The sequence below is a fragment of the Andrographis paniculata genome, unplaced genomic scaffold (assembly GCF_009805555.1).
Source record: "Andrographis paniculata isolate CXL003 unplaced genomic scaffold, ASM980555v1 Contig78END, whole genome shotgun sequence".
Lineage (NCBI taxonomy): Eukaryota > Viridiplantae > Streptophyta > Magnoliopsida > Lamiales > Acanthaceae > Andrographis > Andrographis paniculata.
In genome coordinates this window covers 1942605-1961013 of record NW_026137615.1, presented here as the reverse complement: position 1 = coordinate 1961013, position 18409 = coordinate 1942605, and the positions used below count along the sequence as shown (strand labels likewise).

Sequence of the window (18409 nt, the reverse complement as noted above, 5' to 3'; positions counted from 1 at the left end):
ACAGATTTGGCCCGAAACAACTGTGCGATTATTCTGCACAATAGTTTGGGCGCTAGTCTAATATGAAGATGACAATTTGTGCAGTTTAGAGTATATGCAACTGACATATTGACTTTTTTTCCCTTAAAAAAAAATATAATATAAGACAATATTTGCACGGCCGTCCAAAATTATAGTAAACATGGGGCGGAAGTTTAGGTATGCTACTTTTGGACAGATTTGGCCGAAACAACCGTCCGGTTATTATGAACAATAGTTTGGGCGTGAATCTATTGTGAAGATGACAATTTGTGCGGTTTAAAGTATAGGTAACTGACATATTGACTTTTTCCCTTAAAAAACATAAAAATACAATATAAGACAACATTTGCACGGCCGTCCAAAATTATAGTAATCAAATGAAAAAACATGGGGCGGAAGTTTAGGTATGCTTCTTTTGGATAGATTTGGCAGAAACAACCGTGCGGTTATTCTGAACAATAGTTTGGGCATGAATCTATTGTGAAGATGACAATTTGTGCAGTTTATAGTACAGATAGCTGACATATTGACTATTTTTCCTTAAAAAATGAAAATACAATATAAGACAACATTTGCACGGCCGTGCAAAATTATAGTAATCAAATGAAAAAACAACATGGGGCAGAAATTTAGGTATGCTTCTTTAGGACAGATTTGGCCGAAACAACAGTGCGGTTATTCTGCACAATAGTTTGGGCGCTAGTCTAATATGAAGATGACAATTTGTGCAGTTTAGAGTATAGGTAGTTGACATATTGACTTTTTTCCTTTAGAAAAAAATAAAAAATACAATATAAGGCCATATTTGCATGGCCATGCAAAATTATAGTAGAATAATTTTTTGATTATTTTAATAATAATAATTTAATAAAATATATAATATATATGTAACTTTTTTAAGAATAAAATTTTATACTCCCTTTGTCCCAAAAGTACTGTCTTATTGGTGTTGGACACAAAATTTAAGGAATATTAATATTATATTAGTGGTTGGTAAAAAGTATGGATAAATGACTTTTTGTGAGTATATTAGTGTAAAAAAGTAGTGATAATAGTGTAATAATAATGAAAAAGAGGAGATAATTTTATAGTGATATAGTTATTTATAAAAATGAGACTATTGTTTTAGGACGGAGAGAATATAACATAATATAAATAAATAAAATATAAATATTTATTTATAATTAACGCAACTTAATATTCAAATTACACTATTATTAATTTTATAATTTAATTTAATACACATTTATATTATTACTATTTTTAACTTATCAAATCAATGTACATCAAAATCTTCAAACTCAAACCAAATCTATAAACAAAAAAGAACACCAAATTTTAAATTCATCTTAAAATTCAAATAATTCTAAACCCAAACTCAATTTTTTCAAATCTCTTCAAAAGAAACACCCCTTAATTACCTAATTTCTATTGGATAATTGGTTTTTATTGTTATTGTTGGCTTGAAAAATTGTTTTTCAGCCTTAAATTCCTTGTTGAGGAGAATCGGTAGATTTTCGGATGACTCGATGTAAATCTATGTTGGTATACAATGATTTAAAATTTTTTTTTAAAATAAATCGATCGAAGAAAAATGGTACAAACAAATTGCAATTAATTGAAAATTGTTAAATTATTGCCCAAAACATCGAATCATTTGCATCCTTTACATAAAAAATATAATAGAATCAAAATTAACTATCGTTGCTTTTGTTTTTGTTTTTGTTTTTTTTTTTTTTAAAGAATGAATAAATCATACAAACAACACGGACTATTTTGCAATTACAAATCTGACCCCAAGACTAAACTTAAAGATCGATCATCTCCCTCGCCGATTTTCTCATCAACATTGCAGCTTAAGACATTCGCCGGGCATCAATCCTTTGTACTTTCCAAAATCCGCACAATAATCATAAACCATATACTTTTCTCGGATATAATTCATCTTGCGCCGTTCTTCTTTGTTTAGTTGTATGTGTTCGAAATTTCTACATGTTGTGAAGCTATCACTACCATTGTAAATGCACGCCCTCGGGCTGAAATGGCGCAGTTCAGCTATGAATGGTGCTTTATTCCAATCAATTTTGTCGAGGCCACCTCTTGTTGCCCAGCTATCCGCATTCCAAATGCTCGAGTAGACTTTCATTGCCTGTTTGCTCGGGTATGGAATGCCCTCGCTTTTATAGTTCTTGAACACTCTTATCGGAATATTGTCGACGTACCACCTGAAATTTAAGGTTTATAGCTGGATTAATAGTGCTTATATGTACATGTATTTATATGGAATGATTTAATCAAATTTGTAACAATATTATAGTGGGAAAACTTAAAAAAATATCATTTTTTATCCTTTATTTATTTCGCTGGAAAAATATATTTTACATGTTTGCAAAAATTGTCAGTTTTATCCTCCGACTGTGCGTCATGTTCACACGACGATTGTTCCACGAGCGGATAGAAAACATAAATGTTTTATTATTATTATTATTGGCAATTATGACTCTAATTTTTTACTTCAATAACAATTTGGATAAATTGTTTTATGAGAGAAATAATTTATTTTCACAAAAACTTGATATGATTAAATACTGAAAAAATGGGAAAAAAAAATTAAAAAAATTAAGCGAACACACCCTACAACCTATCACAACTTATAAGACCAAAAAGTTGTAGAAGCATATTAAAAAAATAAAATTGAAAAATGATCAAATATAGTCAGGCCGTCTCGGAATTTTTTCAGGCATTGAGCAAAAAAATAAATTATAGACCCCATAAATATATTATTAAATATATTTTTAAAATAATATTAACGATAAATATAATAATAAAGTCTACAAAAATATAAATTATTTTAATCATATATATACACTAAAAGGACATAAGCACAAAATGTATCATCAATCAAAAATAAATAATATCTTGATTATTGTAAAACTAATAGTATAATGATAATAACAACAAGAACAACACTAATAATAATAACTATGAACTCTAAATATATCTTTCATTGTAAAATCATTGTACAAATAAAAACAAATAAAAATAATATTTAAGTTGAATTTTAATAGGCAGTGGCGATCACGAGAGATAAAAGATTGATAAGATTTAATTTTAAAATTAAATTTAAATTGAATAACTATAGAAAAAAATAACTAAAATATAAAATTTAATATATTTAATAATAATGGACTCAATTCTAAAATTATGGGTTCTCTTGCAATAAGGGAGCACTTGCTCATATTGCTCTTCCAAGAGTCCGTCATTTATATAGTAAGCAAATTACCCTTTAACTAGAGCAAAACAATTGGGGTGGGTTTTTTTTTTTTTTTAAAAAAAAGTTTAATACATTTTTCCAAAAAAATTAATATATTACATATACTTATTATTTTAATATTACACGCACATTTTTTATATCTCACATAATATTTTATCTCTTCGAACCAAAATACAAAATAAACCAAACCAATCAATCTTTGTAAACAAGAGACTATTAACGTTGATTCCTAAATTCATTTCTTAATGTATGTATTTTTATAAGAATTTATTGAATTTCATGTTCATTTTAATGTAGACTAGACATTGACTCACTTATGTACTCATCAATTATAGTTAATTGGATCTATATTGTGGGAAGAAAATCTAATGTTTTATACGCAGTAAAATATTTATTCCATTTTTAAAGACCTATCGGAAAAAAAAAAAGTTACAATATTTTATAAGTTATCTACGTTTACTATAAGGAATTCGTTACATAGAATCGAGTTTCACTTACACAACTTGAGATGGATTCCAATGAATCGTGTAGTTGTGGAAATCACGTGTTGGGTTGAACCATGGGTAAAATTGTTGTTCTCTACCTCCGGCCCCATCAGTAAAAATGTTCGTATGGATAATGTAAGGTTGTCCGGACACATTTCCAAGAAACTCGAAGTCTATCTCATCGTGCTTTTCTCCACGGGAAGATAGCTAGCAATGATCATAGTAATTAATCAGCCATTTTTTGTTAGTCAAAACTATAGATATAATTGAAATTAGAAATGAAAAGAAAAAAATCGAATAATAAGGAATCCCTTTATGATCATGATTTACTACACATACATAATATGCTGTAACTGTTCCAGCTGAGCTTCCCGGTATCAATTTGATATGCATTTCGATACTTCCGTATAAAAAATATTCGGTAGACTGAATTCCTGAACCTGTAACAAGATGATCAATAGTATGAGAGGATTTTAGAAAAAAATTCTTACATTTTAATGCCATCTATGAAGCCTATTATCAATTATGTCATTTCTTAATTTAAAGTATTGAAATTTAAATTGGTCTCATAAGTAATCTATTCAATGTCGATATTTTAGCAATCCAGCATAAGAATTTCTTTATGTGACACCATCGATTGGAATTGCTAAATTGAATTTGCCTTAGAAGTAGAGAACAACTTGCATATTGTTACTCTACACTACCATGTTTGATTAATTATATAGCCTTAGAAAAATTGCTTCGGAATTTAAAAGAGTTCCGAGGCTCGTTGCAATTTATGTTGCTTTGGACTTTCCGAGATCATTTCCAAAAGCTTCAGAATTTCCGAGGCCATATCCATTAAACTCACAAGCCAACCGGAAACAATGGGTTTGAAATGACTTTGGAATTTTCGAAGAAATTGTTAATTTTATTTTTTTAAAAAAATAAATATATAATGGCTTCGGAATTTTCAAATTAGTGCTAATTTTAGTATATTAGTACGGATTTTGTTGCCAATTAAATTTATGTCGCGGAAAATAGCTTCAATATATTAAAATGGACACCAACTTGATACATTTTTTGCGCCAAAAAAAAAAAAAAACTTTTATAGAACACTTCAATTAAACCAAAATAAAATAAAATAAAATGTTGTAGAGAGAGTTCATCCAAATTCCATGTGTGTTCAATATGCTTCAAATTTTTCTACAATTCAAAACTTCATGTTCATTATTATTTTTTTAAAGAATGAATATATGGCTTAAATAACATAAAAAATATAACACAATTATAAATCCTATTAGTGAAGTAGAGAACAAATTTTTATGTAAACTTTGATCTCAAAACATGTATTTACATACCTGAGATTGGATCAAGGGTGAGTTTCGCATAGTCGCCGTTACCTTGAAACACCGAATGCTCGACTCCCCACTCTTTGCACGCGTTCGTTAGAAAATTGGCTACGATAAAGCTCGAGTTAAATGCCAAAAATACGACCAAAAATGCTGACTTCAAGTACTGAAAATTGGTCATTATTTTTGGGTGCTGATCGGATCAAATCAGAATGATATCCGAAGAGGGTTTGTAGTTTGCTAGAAGTGTGTTGAAGCTATCTTTTATGTATATATGCAATTGACCGATGAGTAACACCTTACTTAGATAATCCAAAGAATTGCTTAAAAAAAATTGCTTCAATGGCTTTGGAAATGATGATATGTAATATTTAATATAACTTTGTTTAAGAACTAGATGGAGATAAGTTAAATTTGTAGTGAAACAGGTGTTCTTTGAATATCTCAACTTGAATAATTTTGTATTAGTAGTGTAGTAGTTCAATAAAATATCGACTTTTTCTGAGGAAATTTTAAGTTATTGAAGTTGAAGAAATGTTTTAACACATGGTTCCAACCATATCTGAAAAAATAAAAAATAAAAAATAAAATAAAATAAAACAGTCCCGCAGAAAATGGATCTTATCTGCCAATTCCTCGATTCAATGGAAAAGATACAGTAATGCTATTTTGCCACTAAAACGTTCACAATGAAATATTATATATTTTCATTCATATAGATATCGGAAAATTGCAAAAAAAAAAAATTCTTATATATACTTTATTATCACGTTTGTCCTATATTTATCTGGTTGAAAAAATATATTTCACATATATTATATATTTATCTTGCTATTTATATCATTTGGTCACACGATCATGCGTGACCGCGCGTAGTGTGAACGTCACATCACGTGTGGCTCAATGACAAAAATAACAATTTTTGCAAACATGCGAAATAAATACAAAGTGATAATGAAATATATATATATATATGATATTTTTTGCAATTTTATCCCATGTACATATAGATGCATATAATATTTTATTCTGTAATGTTAATATAAATTTAAAAAAAAATGTATTTCCACATAAAATCATTAGGATTCTGATTGGTTGGTTTTTTTTTTTTTTTTTTTTCAGTTTGTATTATTTGGAATTTATTATTATTGTTATTATTATTATCATTATTTGGTGGAGAGAATTAGAGGATTGATTAGTATTAATCAGACTATATTGATTAGGCATAATAAAATACTCCCCCCCGTCCCACATACCGTGTTTGCTACACCGTAGATACGGTATTTTAGGAGGGGTGTAAATAATTATCCGATAATATAAATAATTATAAATTAAGATTAAGATAACTAATTAGTTTAATTAAAATTTAAAAAAATAAAATTAAAAATTTTAAAATGAGATTAAAGTGTGTAATTATTTTCCAAAAAAGAAAAGTGACATGGCATGTGAGACGGACAGAAACGATAACGTGGACATGGTATGTGGGACGGAGGGAGTAACATAATTACACTGTACACAATGTATAGTTGAAATTATAAGAGCATATAAGTTGCATTCCCTATTTGATATGAGCTTGTACTATAATATATATGTTAGAAAATGGTTTCCGAAGGCCAACACCTCATAGACAGTACAGGGCCAAGAAAACTATAAGAGATTTGCACTTCTAAAATATACGTGATTGTTCCATAGTTCTAACGTTTGTGTGTAAATAAAACTTATCTATAGTTAGCTAAATTCAAACACAAACAAAACAGCACACAAGATTTGATGATCTAATTACGTATATGGATCTGCATATTGGGGATTTCAGTTAAGGAGAGGTTCAATAAATATATCGCTAGGTATACAACGGATTCTAAGACTCAACAAACATTGACGGCTAATTCTATCCTCTCCTACGGCCCCGTTTTAGACATCTATCCACGAGCAACTAACGAGCAAATCACAGTTGAAATACTGACAAACAAGTTGTCTAATATTACTGAAAGTAAGTATGTTCATATATATTGATTTTCTTCTTTGGTTGAAAAAAATATTTCTTTCTTTGGTTGAAAATTTCTTTTTGAACAAAAAGGTTATGAAGAACAAAAAGATAGAGAGAACACTTGAAACAAACCAATTTTCCAAGAGAAGATCTTTAAAGATAAAATAATGAGTCTATTTGATATGGTCATTCATTAACTATAGTTATCTTTCTTTATATCTTTTATCTAAATTTTAATTATTTTCCAACCCATTTTATTTATTTTTTCTCTAGAAAGAATATTCTATAGGTAATTCAAATATTTATTCAATTTTTATTTATTTACGTATATATTAATTCTAAAAATATTTTTTCATAAATTCTAGAATTTGAACCCCAACTTTCATATATGTTTAAAGAATGAATGAATCGAATAAATAACATCACATATAACACGTTTACAAATCCTACTCCAAGCCTAAGCTAAGCTAATTAATCATTCTCTCCCCCGTCGATTTTCTCTTTAATATTGCGGCTTAAGACATTCGCCGGGCATCAATCCTTTGTATCGTTCAAAATCTGTGCAATAATCATAAACCAAATACTTGTCTCGTATTTTATCCATCTTACGCCGTTCTACTTTGCTTAGCTGACTGTTTTCGACATTTCTACATGTCCTAATGTTATCGCGTCCATTGTACATGCAAGCCCTCGGCCTGAAATGGCGCAATTTAGCTACAAAGGGTGCTTTATTCCAATCAAGTTTGTCGAGACCACCTCTTGTTGCCCAGCTATCCGCATTCCAAATGCTCGCGTACACTTTCATCGCCTGTTTGCTTGGGTATGGAATACCCTCGCTTTTATAGTTCTTGAACACTCTTATCGGGATACTATCCACATACCATCTGAAAATTAGGGTATATTGTCATGTTAGTTGTTTTGTTAGCAAATGTATTGATATGAAATAATGATGTCAATTGTAAGAATTGAGATAATCGAACAAAAGAAAATTTTCTGATCAAATATTGGACGGAATTTTATGATTAATTAAAAAAAGGAAGAAAATTTGCAAAACTTAAAAAAGAAAAAATCCCTAAAAATAGAAATACGCAATTTTTAAGGCCCTAAATGAATTTAAATGGCAAAAACCACATCAAGTGAACCATACAAATTTTATTCAATTCAAAGGTGGGAAAAGACGAAAATAATTGGTAAAATGCATCAAATATCTAATCAAATTTGCAATAGAATAGATTAATGAATAAACACTCTATATGATTTTTCCAATTCTAAACATGCTATAGAGTAATATACATATATATATATATATCAAAAACAAAATAATTGCAGATTTAAGCATTGGAGCAACTTAACATTTTATCTTAAACATTGGAACATAATCTTACCAATGCAACAATTTTACTTTCTAAATTTCATACTTCATTAATTTTACGTCCCAATTTAGATTCACAACTTGTATAAAAAATCGGAAAAGTACATTCGGATATTGTCTACTTATAGAAATAAAATATCATCGAACAAACTTAGAAGACAAAATTGATTGTTGTGTGTATATATATAACACACAGCATATAAACTATAAATATCTATCTATCATTTTCAACAGAAAGAATCAATCAACATCTAATCCTTCAATATAAACTCGTCTATTTTTATAAAAATCTTATAAATTTTGTCGAGATTGAATAAACTTATGATTTCCTATTCTCTCATCAATGTTTTTTAATTGGATGTATAATTTGGGATGAATAGTAAATGTTTTTCATACATTAAAGCTTTTGTTCGATTTTTAGTGCAAATTTTCGATGATATTTTCTAAGATATCTATTTTCACTTACACAACTTGAGATGGATTCCACTGAATCGTGTAGTTGTGGTAATCAAGTGTCGGGTTGAACCATGGGTAAAACTGCTGTTCTCGGCCTCCTGCCCCATCGGTATATATGTTCGTGTGGATAATGTATGGTTCCCCCGACACATTCCCAAGAAACTCAAAGTCGATCTCATCGTGGTTGTCCCCATGGGAAGATAGCTGCCATTGATGACATTTAATCAACCATTTTTGTTCATTGATTTGTCATTAAGAAAAAAAAAAAAAAATCGTATATGAATCTATTTATGATCTATAATATTATGAAGTGCAAGAATGATCTATATCGATATTTTATTATACATACAAAGTATGCTGTTACTGTTCCAGCAGAGTTTCCCGGCACCAATTTGATATGCATTTCAATGCTTCCATACAAAAATGATTTTGTCGATTGAATTCCTGATCCTGTAATAAGTAAAAAAAAAAAAGACAAACAGTTTTACGAAAATTTGTCAAAAGAAAATTTACGATTTAAATTTCTATAAAAGTTTTCTAAGGGTTTTTTTATTCAAAATTTTACTATTTATCAAATTTTGTTTCAAAAATATCAAATCAAACATTTATTTTGAATTTTTTTAACTTATATATATTAACAATCAATTTTGCATTCAGAATATTATATAACACCTATTTATATCATATTATATAACTATTTCAATTCAATTTTTATTTAAATCATAAATATAAAATACAAACCCTCAAAAGAACACACCTTCTCGTTTTTGTAGTTTGGTTTTTTATTTTAAATAAAATAATTATGAAATTTTGATATTTTATATAAAAAATATACTACTATATTTTTATCGAAAATCGTATATTTGTAACGTAAAATTACCAAAAAAACTGAAAAGAATAGAGCCAAATCAAACAATAGCCTAAATAAAATGGATTAGTTCATATTTTTTACTCAACATACATAGAGACCATATATTTACATTGAGTAATCCTATTCGATAGATATTGTAACATGATACCAAAAAAATTGATGCTCCATATGAGATAGGAAACTCTCGAGTACGGTTCAAAATTTAGAACCGGTAAGAAGAGACCTTTTTCTTTACACTATCATATACAATTTGATGTCGAACATATATATATGTTATTACACACCTGAGATTGGATCGAGGGTGAGTTTCGCATAGTCGCCATTACCCTGAAATACCGAATGCTCGGCGCCCCACTCTATGATGCATGCATTCTTTAGAAAGTTCGCCCCAACGATGCTCGAATAATTAAGTGCCAATAGCGCGATGAAAACCGTTAGGTTCGAGGGGAAAAAACTAGCCATTTGATCAATGAGGAGATGTGAATTTTTTGTTTGAGCAATCGGTTTTGTATATGTGGATGATCGATGAGTAACACCTTACTCAGATAAACTAAAGGATTGCTTTAAAAAATGATTCAAGATAAAATTGAAGAATATAAATTTGTTACATACTAGTATTTTATGTATAAATATATATATATATATTATATATTTCCATTTTTTTATTCAATTATCACAAATTTTAATAATAACTATTGTCACCTGCTCATACTTTTAGGCACTAATTTTAATATGAGTGTACATTTTTTGTTATTCCCTATGTTTCAAACATTATTATTATTATTTGTTCCGAGCAATATGTAACATTTTTGAAATAGAAAATAATTAATTACATGTAATTCTTACACAATATTTTATCTTATTGTATCACCAAAATAAAAATATATATATATATATGTCTCTTACATCACATCATTTTAATTATCAAATTATTCAACTTAATATTACTTATATAAATTTCTGTACCGAGATTAAATATTGCATCATATTTGAGACGGAGAGTATACTTTTTATTTTTTATAGTAAAAAATACGAGAACATTTTATTATGATAGTATAATAAGTAAAATGAAAATAAATTTGAATGGTGTATGGAATAAAATTAGTAATTTCTCATTTTCACCTAGTGACATATCCGAGTAATTGTATTCACTTTGCTTTTTTTTTTTTTTTTTTTTTTTTTTTTACTATTCTACTAACCATTTTCTTATAAAAATAGAATTATTTTTTAATAAAATATCTTATTGTAGTGTTATTTAAATGAAAATTAAAATAAAATAAAAAACTAAAATAGATTTTTATTTTTCACTTTCTGAAAAAATGGTTTGCATTTGAATTTGGGTTTTTTTTTTTTTTTTTCTAATTTATATAAGGAAAGAGTATATAATTATTAGAACCATAAAAAAAGATAAAAACAAATCCTTACATGTATACATAGTAAATAAAAAAATGAATCAACGTGCGAGAGAGTAATGGAAGGTTTAGGTTTATATATGTAATTATAAATATATTCGGATGTTTGCTAGCTGTTCATTGCAACGTGCATACCTCAAAATATAATTAGGGATGTCAAATGGGGTGGGGTAGGGCGGGTTAGTCTAGACCCGCCCCGGACCCGTTTTTAATGGGGCGGGTTTGGGTCTAAATAATATGTTTCGGGGCGGGTTATGGATTTAAAATTTTAAACCCGGCCGGGTTCAGGACGGGCTACGGGTTTTACTAAAAATTCGCTCCAATCCGGACCCGGACCCGAACCCGGATATTTTTTAAAATTATTATAACTAATATATATGTACATTTATATAATAAAAATATATTATTTATTTACTTAAATAATTTTAAATATAAAATTCAATTAGTCGCCTGTTCGAGATAATTTTTTAAAATTATTATACCTAATATATGTATATTTATATAATAAAAATATATTATTTATTTATCTTATTGTTATGGATCAATATTTGATTGTTTTTAGATTTTTTTTTCTTTTAATGCTATTTGTTTTAGTATTTGATTGTTAAAAAAATATTTATTATTATATATTTTTAAAAAAAATAGGTTTGTCCAGTTGGCCCCAAACCCGGGCCGGGTGGAAGCAGGGAGGGGTGGGTCTCGGGGCCTGCAGAACCCGTCCCGAACCCGCCCCGTCGACATCCCTAAATATAATCTTGACTATGCACCCAACCACTCTTAGATAATATTTAAATATATCTATATATATTTTATTTTTTTATAAAAATTTGTAGTTCAAATAAAATATATATATATATATATATATTTGTCCGTTCAACAAAAGATCAATTTTTTTTTTAATTTTAGTAAATTTATTAATCTTAAACACAGTGAACAAATATAAATCAATTTAATTAAACTTCTAATATTTTACATATAAAATCTATTCAAAACTTTTTAAATTGTATCTCCCTGCCCAATTAACAAATATTTTTATTTATTTTTAAAACTTTTTATTTATTTTTATAAAACTAATTTATGATAATGATAAATAAACAAATATATTTTTTTTATATATTTGTATTATATAAAATTTTATTCTCTATACATTCAAACTGAATACTATACAAACACTGTTTGCATGAAATATACATTAGTTTAAAGCATCCATATCTTCACCAAGTGATTAGCTAGTATGTTGATTAAACTTAATCAGTACCATGTTAAGTTATATTGAAAAAACTGTTATTTTAGTCGGTTAATTCATCTACTATCATTTTAATCTTGTAACTTGAGTCAGTAAAGAAATAGTCCCGTAAATGAACTTTTTGGCCAATTAGTCCTCATGTGCAAAAAAAAAAAGCCCTCAAGGTGACACCTATTTGGCGGATGTGTGCTACGGCATAGTAGACAGATTCTGCGTGCACATCTCAGATGCTATAGGATCAATTATGCCAAAAACAAATTCACTTACGGGATAATTTTTATATGTATATATATATATATATATATAAATAGTTTCATTAATATAATAAAGTTGTGTATAGATTATTAGCATTGATGTCTATTTTATTATATATATATATATATATATGATGTGCTAACATATTAAATTAATTGTAATATACATTTTATGAATTATTATCATATAAAATCAATTTATATATTACTCTCTTCATTCAACATAATTTCTCTCTATTTTTTATTTTCATATATTTCACATAATTTATCTTTTCCTTTTTTGAAATATAATTATACACTTTAATCACATTTTAAATTTTATAATTAATAATGTTTTTAATTTTATTTAAACTATTTAATTATTTTAATTTTAATCTATAAGTCTTTTTTATTATACAATAATTATTTTTTTCTAATATATTTCTTAATTACTTACTAATTATATTTTATATAAATTATGGTATCTAATAATTATATTTTATCTAAATTCTCTTATCTACAATAGTAGAGACAAAATATTTAGGACAGATAGAATACATTTGTATTATATTAACATATATTTTATATTATAATATTATATTACATATAGGGATGACAAAAATAAGTACGGTCCGAGCACGAAATGAAAAAGTTGTGCTTGAACTTTCAAGAATAGGTTCAAAATTTTTCGGGCCATGCTTGGCCCAGCACGCTAATAAATCGGACTGTGTCCGAGCTCATGAAGATCGGGCTGTGCCTAACATAGCCCGGGTTTTAAAATTAATATTTATATTTTAATAAAATTATATATATATATATTAAATTTTGAAATATATACAAAAATTACAACATACTTGAATGGTAAAGGTGCGGCACGGCACGGTCAGGTTTCAAATTGGGCCAGCCTTTCCAGGCCTGATTGCAAAGCGGGCCGTGCTGGCCCAGCACAGTTTGGAATCAGGTCGGGCTGGGCCAGTACGAAAAAAATCAAACCGTCTCAAATTACCACTTCTAATTACACGTATTGTTAGTTTATATTTCAATGGATGATTTTAAATTATTCGGTAAAAATCATTTGCAAAATTTTTAATTCAAAAATAATTTCTTCTAAATCAATATGAAATATATTTCTATGAGAAAAAGTAAATGAAAAAATAGTAAAACATTTTCTTAATTCGCTAAATAGACATTGTTGAAAATAGTCCCGCAAGTATAAAAAATTCGTTAAAATGGTACTCCGACGTATCACTGACGTGGCGATGACATATCAGTCGCGTCAGTAATGGCGGATCAGAGTGGCCAGTCCGACAATGGAGGACCATTATAGTGAAAAAATTTTACTTACAAGAATATTTTCAGACATGATTCATTTAAAGTTATACGATGATAAATGATCAAATATGGTATTAAAAAAATACAGTTTACTCTTATTATTATTATTATTATTATATATTTAGAAAATACAAAAAATAACAAAAATGAAAAGAAAAAAATCAACCTGTCCACCATGGCGCCTATCTAGCGGACATACATGCACAGGTGTGCCACGCGTTAAATAACACTGTTATTTTTTATACAAAATATTATTTTCCTTAGCACTCCGAGCACACGTGTTCGTCAGATATGCATCACTTGACGGATACATGTGCTCCGGCGAACAATATAGGTACCACATGCACATCGTCGGTACTAGGGGACTACTTGTGCAAAAAAACAAAAAATTACTTATGGGAGTTTTTTATACACGTTCTAATTATTAGACTAAAATAATAAGGAGAGTCAATTATGAAACTAAAAAAAAAAAATTTCTCAAAAATTAATATTCCATATATCCTGCAATAGCGCTTACCCGGCGGAGACGTGTCTTCCGACGTCCCACGCAGACATCTCCGAGTTCAGATGACCAAATGTGCCAAAAAAAATCCGCTTACATGCATACTATAATTCCAAAACTTAAATAACAAAAATATCTAATTACAAACTAATAATAATAATAATAATAATAATAATAATAATAATAATAATTTAACCTATAAAATATAGTCCGCCCAAAAATTTACATATTTTTATTTCCGCTTATTTAATTCAAAGGTAAATATTTTAAGTAACCATAGTTACTACCATAAATAACAATACCCCTATTTTTATATTTATTTAAAATCATACAATTCCATCCTATTATTCAGTCCGTCCCAAACACCCTACAATATTTCTTTTTTGGTATGTCCCAAACACTTTGCAACATTTTTTCCAAACACCCTGCAACATTTCTTTTTTGATATGTCCCAAACACCTTGCAACATTTTCAAAATAGAAAATAATTAATTATACTTAATATCTACCTCACACTTTATCTCCTCACATCATCCAAATAAAAAAATAAAATATATATTTCTCTCTCCATCAAATCATCTAATTTCTAAATTATTCTACTTAATACTACCCACCTAAAAACTCATGTAAAAAATAAATATTGCACCTTGTTTATGACGGAGGGAGTATTTTTTTTATATTTATTTAAAATCATACAATTGCATCCTATTGCTTTTTAATAAAAATAATTTTATGATTACACAACTATATACTACTAACTTATATTAAAATACTGATATTTACTAATCCATATACCAAAAGTCCAAAAGTAAGAGTGTGTTTCTCTCAGGGGTTTGGGGCAAATTTGGGTTTGGGTTTGGATTTGGGTTTGGGTTTGATTTTTATTTGAATTTTGAGATGAGTTTGAATTTATGTGTTTCTTTTGTGTTTAGGTTTAAGTTGAGTTCGAAGAGTTTTGACGTGTATTGATTTGATGGTAATAAGTATAATAATATAAAAATGTGTAATAATTAGTATAATTTGATTATAAATTAATATTATACATACATATATATTTCTAAATTTTTATTTATTTGTATTATAAAAAAATTTTATTCTCTATAATATAACATATATATTGTATATATTTTATTAAATTATAATTATTATAAAATTATTTTATATTTATAATTTAAAAAAAAAAACCTTAAAAAATAAAGAAACAGTCTGTCTCCTAAAACTCCTTCAGCCCAATTTTGGGCTAGATTATTGTGCAACCAAAATTGGACCGGAGAACACACCCTAAATAATTACTCCCTCCGTCCCACATAATTTGTTCTTATTTTCTATTTTTGTCTGTCCCACGTAATTTGTTCATTCCTTTTTTGAAAATATAATTATACACTTCAATCTCATTTTAAATTTTATAATTTTTTTAATCTTAATTAAACTATTTAGTTATCTTAATTTTAATTCATAATTATTTTTATTATACGATAATTATTTTTAGTATCTACAGTAATAGACCCATAATATATGGGACGGAGGGAGTACTTTAGAAGTTGAGGAAATGGATACTATATTTTTATATAAATTGTAAACAAAAAATACATAATAAATATACTAAAAAAACTGTAAATTAAACTAAGCCTTTATTTCTTCAAATTTCACACTACAAAGCACCATTGTAGCCAATCTTTCAACAAAACATTAGAGCAAATGTAAGAAACACACGATTTATTACAACATCAAGAACTTATTCATATGCAATACATCTCACACACCAAACATCATCCACAATATACGACGAGCAAGAGCACGAGCACGAGCACGAGGTTCAGGGTTTGAGATGATGGCTCTCGATATCTTTTGTGAGCTCGATAAAGAAAGCCAACAAGGATATCGGGTGCTCAACATCTTCGTTGAGAAGCTCGTACTCTAATGTCCAAGTGACTAGTTCTATATTCCCCTTGGTCTCGACGTGGATAGTTATGAGGAAGTTCTTGTATTTCTCCATCAAATCCCCTTCGAGCATCTTGAATTCCATCAACTTCTTCTCCTCGTCGATCTTTTGAATTACTTGTTTTGCAATCCTATCTTTTCCGTCTGTAATATTTTGCGAATGTACGATTGATTAAAGAAAAAATGAAATAAAACTTTAGAATAATAAATTAGTTAGACCTTTTTATGTATATTATCCAAAAGGTGACAATCATGTACTTAGAATTTCTAAACAAGATAAAAGATAAAATTTATAAATTTCAAAACTAAATTAAAATAGAGTGGGCTTTGGGTATGGTTAGCAAATTATTATTTTTTTATAACACGTCTCTATAAATATTATTTCTATTCGTTTGTAAAATATTAACACAAATTTTATTTCTATTCGTTTTTAAAAAATTAACACATTTGGAGTTACTGCAAAGATTAAAAAAATAATATTTTATTGAAAATAATAATAATAATAATAATTTAGAGTATTTTTGGAAATTTAGTTAATAATTAGTTAATAATATATATTCAATCAATTCAACCAAAATCAACAAATCAATACAAATACTTTTTTTTATTATACTATTAAAAAAACGATTTTTCATACCTAATATAAAAAATAAATAAAAAAAGAAGAACCCCAAATTGCATGATAATGCAAAAAATTAGGGTTTTACGGCCATATATATAGAGTATAATTAGCATACCATGGAAGTATTTCCAGCAAATGTTGGTTCCGACTTTGCCGAACTCTCCGGCGTGGAGATCGCAGCCGTAGACTCGGGCCGGGCTGGCGGCGGCGATGTGCTGTGGCTTGTCCCTGAACAGCTCGTGGAACACATCTCCCCCTGCCTTGAACTCTATCGCTGCAACTAATCTCCCCATTAGCCCCATCTTAATTAATAATTCACTTTAATTTTTTTATTAATTTAAATTAATTAATTAATTTGCTCTCTCTCCTCTCTCTCTCTAGATATATAATTGTGTATAATTAATCTTCGATGAGATGATGATACTCATATATGCTACCTCAGCTAGTATCACACACTCCTCTTTATATAGACGACGATGAAGTGCATAGGTCTTCCAGTATAGATATAACCAGTCTATTTTATTTTATTTTTTAATTTTATTTTATTTATTTTTTTAAAACGTGGAACCCACAGTCGTTACCAAAATAGACGCTAGTAAACCCCAGCTGAACCTAATACCTATAAACTAAGCCCGACAAACCAAGTCACATTAAGCAAACCATATGTATAGAGCTTGAGGGGTTGAGCAAGTTCCCTCCCAACACATGGCCAAATATATATATATATATATTTAATCTGGTACTTCATCATTTAAGAATCATAATTAATTTTTTTTATTGAATTTATCCTATAATTAAAATAAAATTGGGCAAAAATGATGCTAGTGACATGCCTTGAATGTAGGTTTTCACTTCGTTGAGTTTTCACAGAAGTCTCGCTGCCCAGTCAGCGAATCGGGGGTTAAGGGGGCAAAATCCCCTTTGCCTGGGGTCCGAGGGCGCGGAATAGCCCCCGACTCGACTGTATGCTGTATTGGATTTTTGAGTTTGCATTGAGTTGCGCCCGTTTATATATTCTCTTAATTTATTTGAATAGACTCAAAGATATAAAATCTGTAATCCGTATAATCTTATGGTCGTCAATAAATTTATTCTCCGTTTATACCCGTGGACGTAGTCAACACGTTGTTGGTGAACCACGTAAATCTGTATCTTCTTTCGTGTTGTATTTGTTATTAATATTTATAATTTTTAATAAGAATATATTATTATTTTTTTGAAATATTAAAAATAATAGATTAAATATTTTATTTAATACTTCCCTTCTATTCCTCTGTAATTAATACTTTTCTCTCAATCCCTTAATAATTTATCTATTTTTTTAT

At 28.2% G+C, this 18409-nt stretch overlaps 3 protein-coding genes across 3 annotated transcripts; all 3 read right to left on the bottom strand.

The window, feature by feature from the left end:
- Nucleotides 1–1666: 1666 nt before the first annotated feature.
- On the bottom strand, nucleotides 1667–5348 carry LOC127239635 (probable xyloglucan endotransglucosylase/hydrolase protein 26). Its single transcript, XM_051257875.1, has 4 exons — nucleotides 5121–5348; nucleotides 4120–4220; nucleotides 3794–3987; nucleotides 1667–2246 (listed from the first exon to the last, which is right to left on the bottom strand). The coding sequence occupies exons 1-4, from the start codon at nucleotides 5290–5292 to the stop codon at nucleotides 1865–1867; spliced, it is 849 nt and encodes a 282-aa protein (XP_051113832.1). The 5' UTR covers nucleotides 5293–5348; the 3' UTR covers nucleotides 1667–1864.
- A 2142-nt stretch (nucleotides 5349–7490) lies between these two features.
- Nucleotides 7491–10249, bottom strand: LOC127239639 (probable xyloglucan endotransglucosylase/hydrolase protein 26). The gene is made up of 4 exons (XM_051257878.1): nucleotides 10082–10249; nucleotides 9276–9376; nucleotides 8937–9130; nucleotides 7491–7982 (listed from the first exon to the last, which is right to left on the bottom strand). Exons 2-4 carry the CDS (start codon nucleotides 9327–9329, stop codon nucleotides 7601–7603), a joined length of 630 nt encoding a protein of 209 aa, XP_051113835.1. The 5' UTR covers nucleotides 9330–9376; nucleotides 10082–10249; the 3' UTR covers nucleotides 7491–7600.
- A 5884-nt stretch (nucleotides 10250–16133) lies between these two features.
- LOC127239636 (kirola-like) lies at nucleotides 16134–17528 on the bottom strand. Its single transcript, XM_051257876.1, has 2 exons — nucleotides 17200–17528; nucleotides 16134–16606 (listed from the first exon to the last, which is right to left on the bottom strand). The coding sequence occupies exons 1-2, from the start codon at nucleotides 17384–17386 to the stop codon at nucleotides 16338–16340; spliced, it is 456 nt and encodes a 151-aa protein (XP_051113833.1). The 5' UTR covers nucleotides 17387–17528; the 3' UTR covers nucleotides 16134–16337.
- Nucleotides 17529–18409: the final 881 nt, after the last annotated feature.